Here is a 12,854-nt window from a genome sequence, read left to right as displayed (position 1 = left end):
TTAATCAACATCGTTTAAAGTTTTTTGGTAGTTCCATTTTATGCATTCAAGATTTGTTGGATGGGATTCACCATCCGAACATTTTTGCATTTTTACGTGCCGTTGGTATTTTTAACTGCATATAAAAGTTTTAACACATCTACTGTTTTATACACTCTTATCACCTTTGCTCATTTTACTTAGTATTTCGCGCGTTTTACACTGTATTCATACTTTTATCTTGTTTTATTCACTTTGTACTGTTTTATCAGTTTTAATTGTGCTGCAATTAACATTCCGCATTCACTCATACGTTTGAACTGTTTCACCATATTGTTTGGCGCAGCATGTCCTCATTTGGACCTTGTGCCACTAAACCCTACATTCAATCAATCAATCAACCAGTTTTAAATGACATACATGTAGCAAATATATGGTTAAATTTAAGTTATTTAAATTTAACTTGAAATTTATATATTGTGTTTTCACTTGTTAAAATATGTTATAAGGATGTTATACCCTATTATCCAATATTATAGTATCCAATATTTTGGGACCAGTGCAGTAGAGTGAAAAAGTGTGTGCATGAAAATGCTTAAGCGTGGGAATCTGCCAATGAATTCAGGAATTTTTTTAAGCTAAAAATCTTATTTTTGTCTAGAAAAAATAAAATTAATGAACATCAATCAAAAAGTTTATTTTCAAGCAGCAAGTGCGCATTACCATGGATGCCATTATAAGCAATTGTTTTTAGAAATGAAGTTTACTAGTGAAAATATTTTGGATCTAAATATATTAAAAATAATAGATTTTCCATCAATAAAAATTATTTGCACATTAGCAGAAAAGAATACATAGCATATAGTTAAAATGTCTATATTCAGACCTAAAAAAATGAGACATAAACTGATTTAAAAGAACAGAACAGAGCAAAGTGCTAGAAGTAAATAAGAAAAACCTGACTAATTAAGACTGAAACTGTACAAGGAATTTTTTCATTAATTCTAATTTAAACATCAAGTTTTTATGAAAAGCTTTAAAGACCTTTTGTTGGCAAATATTACTACATATATCTTTAATAAAGCTGAATTTTTACAATAATTATCTGACTGTGTTGAGGATGCAGGCAGAACTTTGTTGCATGAGGAAGTGCTGCTGATTCCCTCCGCAAATTTTGCAAAAGGTGTTCAACTGTTAAAAAGAACGAACGAAGTATGAGCTGAGTGATATATAAATTTTTTTTACAAATATTTAATGCATATTTATGAAGAAAAAGTGGTTTTATTAGCAACTAACCTGAAATGTTTTATTTCTAAATCATTCTAATGTTTAAACGTTCCATTTTCTTGTCTTCTCTAGACTGTTTACCAAATACAGCAAGTTGCTCAGGCCTCTGGACAAGTGGCCACAACAGCTACCCCAGTCTTTTTGACCCAAGCACCAGGTGCAGGCGGTGCTGCTACGGTTCAAATTCAGACTGTGACAGCAGACCAACATTCATCCACAGATGAAGAACAACAGCAATAACTGACTTTTTAATCTTAATCTACTTTGTACATAATAAAACTTGAGATGTGATTTTTTTCTTTTTTAGTCATTAATAAAATTGATTTAATATATCTATTTGGAATGCTTATAATTAGTGTTTCATATGCCAGCTTGTAAAGATAATGATCTTAATCACTGGAATTTCACTTGGGATGAGTTTCATTTTGTTTTGGATTTTTAACTCAAAAAGGGAGGATAGTCCCAAAATTGAGAGCAGCATACCTGTTGTTTTAACAGTTAGCGAATATTTTTTAATGGCACTCTACTTTAGATCTGAATGGAAATGTGAAAAGATAAATTTCACATCTGGTTGTGCATATAAGACATTGTACATACACCTGTCAGAAGTTTTCTTATAAATCAGCAAAAATGATATTAATAAATCAATTCATGTTTCATATCATTGTCACGTTTTAGTAAACTTTACTAAAAAAAAAACTTGTCAAGTTCATAACTATTTCTTTTAGCCCTTATAGAAAGACAATGAATTTAAAAAAAAAAAAAAACTTTTTTATGTAATTGAACATGCTGATAGTTTATCAGGGTGCGTAGCCAAATCTTTGAATCAGAAATAAGCACTTTTTAAAAACTTTTCAAGCACTCAAAAAATTCATATTCAATCAATGAAATTATTGAAAAACAAAAACTTTTTATAAACAGTTTTAGCATTAAAAAAAAACAAAAAAAAACGGGCTTAAATCGAAACAATCGTTCTTTCCCACATCACCGAGTGAATTCAACTTGACCCTGAACTCAGAACAAAAGTACCCTTACCCCCTACGTCAAAAAAAAGTGTTAAAAGTAAAATAAAATAAACAAGAACAAAATTAAAAAGAAAAACATTTCATAAGGATCTGATATTCTTTATCCGAATTGGAGCACTCGGGTTTCGGTTTAAAGTGTGGGCTCATGCACAAGTCATAACGTGGGTACGACATGAAGTCCGCATGAATGATTACGTAGCAAACTCCCCATTTTTCGTGAAATGCATGGGATCCACCAGATATCACTGAAGGAAGAAGAAAAAAAATTTCGGAAAAAAAGCACTTTTTAAAAACGCCAGCTGAAAAAAGCACCTTTAAAAGCTTTTAAAAACGAAATCCCCAAAAAAGCACCTTTAAGTACTTTTTACAAACGCTACGCACCCTGTTTATTATATACTTAGAGGTTGAGTAGCTCCCGATAGCTGAAATAAAATTTAGGAACATCCTGAAGATCCCAGGTTTTAACGCAATGTTGCCCCAACTGTTCATATCTGAGCAGAATAAACCCCACAATTACTAAGTATATGTCGTGATGTCTCTTCGAGATGACAATCTCGACCAAGTGAATTGGATTCAATTCCCATTACGTATAGGTGTCTCCTGAGGATGCAGTGACCAGTAAGAAGACCAACAATCTTCTTCAGACTGTTTCTATTAAGCTTTAAAAGATCTTTTTGACGTACACCGGGACAGTCACGATTCAGCGATGCGCCATTGCTCATGGACTATTTGCTGTAGAAATATTAATTTTTGTTGCCGCAGAAAAAAATAGCTGCTTTTAGTAACCTAAAGCATTAAAATAGTTGCCTAAATAAGAACAAAAATATAACTAAAATTTTATTAAATAAATTGTCATATACTATAATCCATTTAGTCAAGTTGGTTGCAAATATGACTTGTCTTAAAAATTTTCCCTTTTATCAATAATTGATCTAGCAAATATATGTATTGTGAAAAGTGATTAATCAAATTGAAAATTCATGCATCCATAATATTGTATTAAAAATTGTTATTTTCAAAGTCATGCAGAGTTTAGTAGCAATAACTGTTGAAAAGACGACCTAGGAACAAAATAGACTAGCAATAGAATCTATGCAAATTTAGAACATTAAAGAGTGATGACTCTTAATTCGCATTCGAAATTTTTTTAAGAAAAAAAGAATTTACTGTGCTTGGTCGCTGGTTGTCGTCCCACTAGTCTTTTCCTGAAAATAGTTGCTATTTAATACTTTTTGTGGCAACCCTGTTATCTTAACTAAATTTTTACTGTTTCCTTTAAGCTCTTCATTTCGAAGTTTGACTGAATATGTAAGATACCATAAAGAAAAAAGGAATCAAATATCAATTTTTTTTCTCTTTATTGAAAAAACATTATGCTCTCTTAGATTTGAAGTAATCATTCAGCACATCATGGGCTTGAGTTTCTTTTCCATAGTCCTGCAACAGAAAATCGAAATAAGACAAATTGAAAAACTGACATAAATAACTTTGAGCCAGAGAATACATACAATTTTACAGTTAATGAATTAAAATTTAAGATCCTCTGTAGCACACCACATGTGGTTAACAAAAGTATCTCGCATAGAACTTGAATTCTCGAACAAGTTCCTCAATTTTTGAAAAAAAATATTAGAATTTTCGAAACAATAATTCTTACTACCTTTTTCTTGAACTAGTTATTATTTAAGTATAGATAGGAGCAAAGAAAAACACTTTTCTGGCTTCTGAGGGATAGTAGTAACAATTGAAAATATACATAAATACAGGGTTGCGGCAGAAAAAAAATTAACAAAATAGTTGCTTTTAGTAGCCTTAAGCACAAAAACTATGAAAATAGTTGCCTAAATAAGAACAAAAAATTTTTGATAATATTACTGAAATTTTATTAAATGATTAATTGTTATATACCATGATAGATTTTGTCAAATTGGCAACGTTAGTGTTCAAGAAATTAGTATATCAAAAAATTAGAATTTATATTAGAAATTCTTTGGGTTTTTTAAATTCGTACAAAATTTTATAGCAATAACTGTTGAAACGATGATATAGAAACAAAATTGACTTACAATGGAAGGTGCAAATTTATAGCACTAAAAAGTGATGACTCAAATTTGCAATTCAAATTGTTTTATTTTTAAAGAAAAAATTCATTGTGTTCACAAGCTTCTGCAGGCCTCAGGCTGTCAACTCAATTTATGCTAAAAAAAAACATTGTAAGGAGTACAGAAAAGTCTCCTTTTCCTGAAAATAGTTGCTTTTTTAGGCAACAAAAAAAAAGCTGCCTCAGATGGAAAATAGTTGCAAATAGTAGCAGCATACAGGAACCTTCGAAAATAAGATAAAATGCTTTTAAATTTCTGGATATTTCACAAGTTGAGCTACTATTTTGTTCTGGCCAAAACAAGAGGCAGCTCTAACAAAGTATGAAATTGGACACTTTTCCATTAACGTTTGCAAATAATCTGTTGACTGCCACTTTTAAAATGTTTTACGAATGATTACCACAAACATATCAAATTCTAGAATTTTTAATTATGGTGTAAAACAGGCAAGGAAATTATAAAAAGTTTAATTCTGCAGATTTATATAAAAGTAGCACATCAGGAATATCCAATGTTTGTGACTGAAGTGACTTAAAAAAATTTTTTAGTTCTATTTCTGTGACTTTATTGTAGCAATAAGTAGAACTGTAACCAATGTAAGTGTAATAAAAAGGGAAGACAAGATCCTTACCACGACAACAACACAGCTGCATCCAACGACTTTTCTGGCTTTACCTTCCTTGTCAAATGTACACAAACCGGCCCATTCTCCTAATTTCTTATTGCTATCAACCTAAAGATAATGTTCAAAATTAATATAAAATAACACACTAATTGCTACAAGAAAATGTTCAGATTACAAAATCTGGAGGGAAAACACTTTAAGAAAATACACACATTTCACATAATACGTATTACTCATTCAAGAAAAAACGTAAGCTGTTCTGTGTTCCAATCTGTATTAAATTTAGTGGTATTATACATAAAGTTTACAAGGCTGCCAACGTGGATATAAAAAAAAATCCAGTATATTTTAGAAAATACTGAAATAATAAGTTCCAATAATAAAATAATTTAGAATAAAAATATTTTAGATTAATATACCAAATATTCTACACACAGGGAATTTCGGGGATTTTTAAAGTCACCCTTTGCTTTTGATTAGAACAATAAGTGAACTAGATTGGCCTCGCCATGCTAAGCACTGTAACGTAAGGTTAAATGCACTTAAACTCAAAATGTTTACTCTTAATTTTGAATAGTAATAAACAATGTGTTAAAAATAGATTAATTGATTCTAATTAAAGATTTAAGTGTAGAATAGAATTGAAGTGTAAGTAAAACATATAACTGAACATATTAAAAGTACACAAGAAACAATTATAAAATAGAAAACTGAGCAAGGCTTAAGAAATTGTGATTTCTATTATGGTCACAATGAAAGAATAGACTATTCTCTTTAAAAATGTACTAATCTGCTAGGCAGGGTTGCAAAAAACCAACCTGCCCAGGTTTTACTGGGTAAAACTCACTCTGAAGTGGGTTTTTGAAAGATTGATTTCTTTTTTCATCCTCTGTTATATTAAAGAGCTATTCTATTGAAATATATATGTAATCTAGCCTTAAAAAAATTAACCTACAGTGAAGAAGCTAATTGTGTTGGAGACTGGAGAGTCACCTTACTGGCTAGATTTGACTGTATGGCCATTGATTATTCAGTGCTCTTGATTCGCTTTCTATGCAAAAAAAAATTTCCTCAAACATTTTTTATGATTAAAATATAAATAAAAAGTAAACCTGTGTCAAAATAAGTTTCAAATGTGTGATGTATGTGAGTACATATAACATTTTGTGATCAGGGTTCGTGATTTTTTTTAAAAAAAATATTTAAAAAAATCTGATTTTTTTTATTTAAATCGGATTTTTTTATTTAAATCAGATTTTTTTTATTTTTATTCAAATACACTATAAGAGCTTTAATTTATTATTAAAAAAACTTTATAAATGTTTAATCAAAATTAATTTAATATTAAAACTATATTATAACAATATTTTAGAAGCTCTAACTTACTAAAATAATTTTTCATTATAATGCATAGCGACCATTTTGATACCAAGGCATGATTGAAATTAAAAAACAAGATAAAATAGATAATTTAAAGAATACTACTTTAACTAGTAACACAAAGTTTCAATTAGCACACCATAATTTTAATTTAAAATTGTGATCTCTTTTTTTTCTCATGATTTATAAAATGGCAAAATAACTAAACTAGCAACTTCGTTTACTAAAATATTAGACTTTGAAAGGGAAGAATGACACTATATCAGGAAAAAAATATCTGAACTCAGCTTTTTTTTTCTTTCTATTTTTGGCATATTAAGGTAATTTCTTTTTAATATAACCTCAAGCTTTAGAAATATAGAAATTTCCATCAATAAACTATAATGTAGATTTGAATTCCATGCTTTTTTAATCAAAAGGTAGAATTTTAATTAACATTTGCTTTTTTTCTTTTGGAAAAAAAATCATTTTTATTTACTTTCTACAGCTATCCAAGTCTATATTAAGACAGCATTAAATATTTACTTTAATCTGTACTTTCAATGTTAAGAATCAAAAAATTTTGAAACATGTAATTTTAAATGTGCTTAACACACACCAAGAAAGAAAGTAATTTCGTTTACTAATATTAATTAATGCAGCAATTTATTTAAAATAAATTTTAAAACTAAGAAAAGAAAATAATAAAAAATCAATAATTTAAAGCACTGTTTTTTAACTTTTAAAATCAATATAATATATATATATAAATATAAAAATCAGTTGATTTAAATCAATGATTTTTTTAAAAAAATCATTTGATTTTAATCATGATTTAAATCAAGGAACCCTGATTGTGATATCAGAAGAAACTTTTTTCAGACTTTCACATCAATTTATTTGTATTAATTATCTATATGAAGTCTGTTTATAAAAGTAACCTTAATAATTAACATTAAAATAAGCTTTTTTAAAATAAGGTACTTAACCCCCCCCCATAAAAACATGAAAAGTCCAATAAAACCCACCCGGGTTGGGTTTTTCTACAAAAACCCGGGTTTTTTGCAACCCTGCTGCTAGGCAAACAAAATTTCCAAGAGGAGATGATATTGTTCTTTAGATTAGTCAATAAATATACAAAATAGGCATGGAATTTCCATTCTGATACCAGCCCAAGAAAATTATCAAATTGTGACATAAACTAGGTCACGATATAATAAAGGGGACCAAATTAAGAGCCTCAACAACTGCAGAGGAATACTGGTACCAATATGGAAATATGATTAGAGATATAAAGAAACAAAATAAAAAATTTACTATCTGGTCATTGAAAGTAAGATTGTAATATAATTGAAAAAGACTTCAAATACACTAAAAAAAAAAAAAAAAAAAAAAAAAAAAAAAAAAAAAAAAGATCATGCGATAAAAATTTAAAATTAGAAAACAAATAAAGCTTTTAAAGAGAAAATTGTAAATTTTTGAAACAAAAGAATATAGACAAAGTTATACTTACTTTCAGAAGATTTATTTGATGTTCAGCACAAAGGGCTTCCACTAGTTTGACATATTGTGGTTCATCACAGTTAGTAGCTAAAACACAGAGAAGTGCCTGTCTTTTATCTAGTGACTTTGCAGCTTCATGGAGTCCCCTAGATAGTTTTCCATGAGTGAGGGAGGTCTTCAGAACTTCTTGGAGAGCTGTGTTCACATCCATCTCTCCACCCGGAGCACTCGTTTCCCTGACAAAAAATGCTCACACATTATTTACTGATAGTTATAGTTATACATCATTTTTATGGTTTTTTTCAACACATCCAAATATAATTCAAAGCTGCAAATGTGGATTATTCACACTAATCTGTTTCCATCATAAAGTAAACAATAGAGCATAATCAATATACTTGCAAAAACACATACGTGGTGAAACAGCATGATAAAGATGAATGTAAATTTGTACACCCCAAACAAATTTTGTACTCCAAAACAGAAATACTATATAAAATTAGACTAGCTGTCAAAATTATATTTGTGATTTTCCCAATTTTTTCAGAAAGGTGGATCATTCTATCTACCTTTTCATGGAGATAAATACATTTGCCTTTCTTTCCTTAAAATTTTAATATTTTTTTTTTATCTATTTATTGAAGAGATTGTAGTAGCAGAAACCATTAACTTTAGATTGCCATGACTAATATTAAGGCTGTTAATATTGAATATTATACTCATATTTATCTGAGCATTTAAACTAGTTTTTGAAGGGCTCTAATATAGCTAGAGGGAAATAAAATTAAGATTTAGTTAGAATGGAGCTTTTCAAAACAGAATTCATCTTTGTTTCCTAAAAAAAAATCACCTTGCTTTTTATTTCCTCAGGAAATCTTTGTATATTAAACTTCCAAGGGTAAAACCATTTGTATCGTTTCGACAGATTAAAAACTATAAATTATACCAAAATGACACATAGGTAATGGTCACTTCAAAATAACCTGACTCACTGTTACAAAATAGCCACAAATAAAAATTATGTCTTAATGATAGACTTTTCTAGACTTGGCAATTTTAGAGCCACAACAGTGATAAAAAAAAGTAACTCATAGACACCCAAGGGATATTTCAGTATCATTATCTGCCACACTAGATTGATTTTCAGGGGAATATTTTTTTTGTTAAAGTAAATGTTTGTTACGGGGTAGCTACAAGTTATACCCTTCAAGTTGGTGTCTTCCTGTGATAATTTTTAGTTTATTGCTGGCCGCTGACAAGACTTGGCGATTATTCTGCCCCAGATCACGAAACAGAAGAACTCTTATGAAAACCTCTACATGTTTTATTTATTTTAATTTGCAATCTTAAGATCCGCTGTGTCTTTGCGATTGTAACTGATGCAACAGAACATGATAAAAAAAAAAATATCTCCACTTTTTGTTAGAAAATAAATATCCTGTTGAATTTAAATATTGTTAAAAAGCTAACTTTTCTTTTAAAGAATATGCCTTAGTTACTAAAAATTGTTAATTTTATTTGATTACTTTCCAAGATATTGAATATTTTATTTTAGCTTGCTTCTCTGATAGAATTATTTAAATATAGATAAATACATTATTAAATAACGACAATGAGGCTATGTGAAAACTGAACTGCAATTCAAAAATCCACTGACAAACGATTGTTTACTTTTCACAAGTTGACCAGTCACCAAAAACTGTGTTGTTGACCTCATCTTATATACTAATCACAATTAACAAAGAAAGTGTTTAACTCAGGGTTAGAAAAAAAATATTTTGGTTCAAATAAAAAAAATCTATTTAGTTGCAAAAAACCTGTATTTTGGTTTAAACCAGGCTTTCTTAGGTTTGTTTATTATAGCTACTAAATAATAACTTATGCTCTAAATTTAAATTAATTGAGATATTGTAAATTATCATGGAACTTTTTAATAAATAATTTAAAAAAATCATTTCGGGGATGTTTCAGTATCCTGATCTGTTGCACCAAATACAATCGCCAAGGTGCCTGCCATGTAGATTTTAAACTTGCAAATTTTTTTTTTTTTAAAAAACACGTAGATGAGGGTGGCAACGAGTTATACATTTTGAGTTGGTACCTTTGGGTGATTTTTTTTTAGTTTCTCACGGGCCACTGAAAGGAAGTTTCCAAAACTTGGCTATTATTCTGCCATAGATCACGAATCGGAAATGTTCCCCTGCCACAGATCAGGATAGGGAAATCTCCCCATCATTTCTTCCATAAACATTCGAACATGATGAAAACAAAACAAAATGAATTACTGAAGATTTTAACAGGGTTTACATTTTTCAGAAAAAGAAACTCCCACACTTTTCCAGAAAACCAGAAAAATTTCAAAGAAAATTGAGATCATATTTTCATTAGAAAACTTAGATTCTTTTAATTAAAAAAATATCAATAAATGAGGATGGACACATTTCAGTTTGACTTAAATGTGAAATTTTTACAACAAATAATTGTAATGGATATTAGAATTATTTACTTTAAATCTCGATAACTGATTGCTGTTTCTGACAATTTTAAGACTAGTTATTTTCCAGGTGATAAAGGAATATTCCAAGTTTTTTCTAAAAAAAAATTACAACTTTCCCTAACTACCAGATTTCAAAAGTCAAAATAAAATTCCTTCACAATTTATGGTTTTCCCTGGGGGATATTTCCATATCCTGATCTTCTGAACTACAATCGCTAAGGAGTCAAATTGATTATAAACTTGCAAATTTATTTTTAAAAAAATTTTGCCCGGGGGTGGCTACGAGTTATACATTTCGAGTTGGTCCCTTTCTGTGACGTTATTTTAGTTTCAAGCGGGGCCACTGTCCCAAAATTGCCAAGACTTTGTGATCATTCGGCCACAGTTCAGGATACTGAAATCTGCCCTATAGCATTATATAATAACTTAAATTTACACCATTGAAAATCTAAATTACTAGTGTAAGAGTATTTAATAAAATGATTGTCTTATATTGTCTTCAATTGAACACATAAAATTTAATATTGAATGAGCATGGAATGATGATGCAGACTAAATATATCAAATGGACAATAAACATAGATAAGAAAGAGAAGTTCAGGCAAGTTTTAGGGGGATATTTTTGTATCTTGAGCACAAACTACAATCGCCAAGGTGCCAAAGGTTAAATTTGCATATTTAAAAAAATTTATATTAGAATTAATCATTTTCAAGCTAGCAAATGAACCAAAACAAGTTAAGCACCAAAACTTGTCAAACTTTCCATTAGTACAATTTCATCTGGACGAGACTGTCTGGATTTCGTTTGGCATATCACTTCTTTAGAAAAATCAGAGCCATGTTCACTCTCATATATGACTAACAAAATATTTGGTTTATAAGTATGATACATGCAGTACGAAATAATAAACGTGAGACTTAGATATCGCGAATAAGTAAACAATTGATAAACGAAAGTCATACGCATTAAAAAAAATTTAAACGCTCTACAAAAAATATTCATCAAATACAAAAAATTTTATTAATTCTTCAAAAAAAATTTTTAATTAGAGCATTCAAAGGAAAGGATGGAATTTGACTTACATTTCAACATCAGACATGGTTAATCAGCGATAAGTTGTCAACTCTGTAAAACAAAAAATAAAGTTTTAGGTCGATTTAAAAGATTTTTAAAATTAAAATTTTGAGAGCTGATTAAAATAGATTGCTTTGGTAAGTATACTCACTAAATTTCACGTTTCCTCCAACTTAACCGCTTCGCGTAAACAACACAAAAAACTCAGTGGAATGCAGTGTTGCCAGAACTTAAGATTAAAAAGTAGCGAATGGGAGCTCCAAAAGTAGCGGATTCGAACATTTTGTAGCCCAAAAATAAATCATATATATATATATATATATATATATATATATATATATATATATATATATATATATATATATATATATATATATATATATATATATATATATATATATAAATTTATTTACTGCACTAATTTATTTGGCTATATTTCTGTAAAACAGCGCCGTTTGCCAGAAAACACTAAAATTATAACGACATTGGCTAGCTCGTTTTTTTTCAGCTTTTTTATGTGTAAAAATCAGTCGGAACGGTCTTCGATATTTTAATGTTGGTGCGGTCTTTGAGCTGCATAAGAATACTAAGAGGTTTCGACCTCAGCTCGCTTCGTTCCCCAACCTCAAGAACCTTAATTACTCGTACATAAAAATGTTCTCACTAGCTAATTATTTTTTAATAAAAATTACCTCGCGTTTCGAGGAAATTAAAAATAAGACCTAACTAGGACCCTATCTCCAACAAGAAATTCAGAAAAGTTCAATTTCATGGGCCTACATCTGTGGGTATTTAAAAATAAAAGGCAAAAAATCTTTTTTTGATAAGCAAAATAATTTATTTAATCATTTCTGCTCTGAAGTTCGAAACAATACAAAGTACAAACATTCAGCTCGCAGATGAGAAATATGACTTTACTTTTCTTTGTAACAGCATCAATAATTGTTTCAAACTCGATTGAGAATAGTTTTGATAGTAATTTAGTGAACAAATGAATATTTTGATTTGGACCACGTATGAAACAGTATTTTAAAGCGTCTACGAAGCAGCAAATATTTTTAACTAATTTTTTTTTCATTTATAGTAGCCGTAACATCTGTTGTAAAGTTAAAAAAAAACAATGATAAAAAGATAGATTTGCGCTAAATGCTCGTAAATATTTTCTTTTCTCGCAGCTCACCTTAGTTACTGTGCTTACTTTACTTGCACAGTGAAACCTGTTAAGTTGACCATCTCTATAAGTTAATCACCAATCTAAGATTTTGATGATCAAGTGCAAAACTGGTAAAAACAATTTATTATCATTTTTATAAGATGACTTCTCTTATAAAACCATCAAATTGTAGTTCCACTTCTGATCAGTTTACGATAGTTTCACTGTAGTAGCTTTAATAATTTTCTA

General features: G+C 29.2%; 2 protein-coding genes across 8 annotated transcripts in view; one reads left to right on the top strand and one right to left on the bottom strand.

Annotated features, from left to right (window-relative positions):
- The window catches only part of Nf-YC (nuclear factor Y-box C), a 31,835-nt gene extending 30,233 nt beyond the window's left edge, over positions 1-1,602 (top strand). For all 7 annotated transcript variants that reach the window (XM_016052493.4, XM_043050787.3, XM_043050789.3 and 4 more), the window contains one exon: positions 1,339-1,602. In XM_016052493.4, the coding sequence (XP_015907979.1) occupies positions 1,339-1,506 (168 nt within the window). In that variant the 3' untranslated portion in view covers positions 1,507-1,602. The remainder of the gene's footprint in view (positions 1-1,338) is intronic.
- Positions 1,603-3,632: 2,030 nt separating this feature from the next.
- On the bottom strand, positions 3,633-11,659 carry RpS12 (ribosomal protein S12). Its single transcript, XM_016052490.3, has 5 exons — positions 11,604-11,659; positions 11,461-11,503; positions 7,891-8,116; positions 5,025-5,126; positions 3,633-3,728 (listed from the first exon to the last, which is right to left on the bottom strand). The coding sequence occupies exons 2-5, from the start codon at positions 11,475-11,477 to the stop codon at positions 3,663-3,665; spliced, it is 411 nt and encodes a 136-aa protein (XP_015907976.1). The 5' UTR covers positions 11,478-11,503; positions 11,604-11,659; the 3' UTR covers positions 3,633-3,662.
- Positions 11,660-12,854: the final 1,195 nt, after the last annotated feature.

The sequence above is a fragment of the Parasteatoda tepidariorum genome, chromosome 10, assembly GCF_982258835.1.
Source record: "Parasteatoda tepidariorum strain Cologne lab strain chromosome 10, Ptep-v5.0, whole genome shotgun sequence".
Taxonomy (NCBI): domain Eukaryota; kingdom Metazoa; phylum Arthropoda; class Arachnida; order Araneae; family Theridiidae; genus Parasteatoda; species Parasteatoda tepidariorum.
Note: the sequence above shows the minus strand (reverse complement) of the source record. Positions and strands in the feature narration are given on the sequence as shown.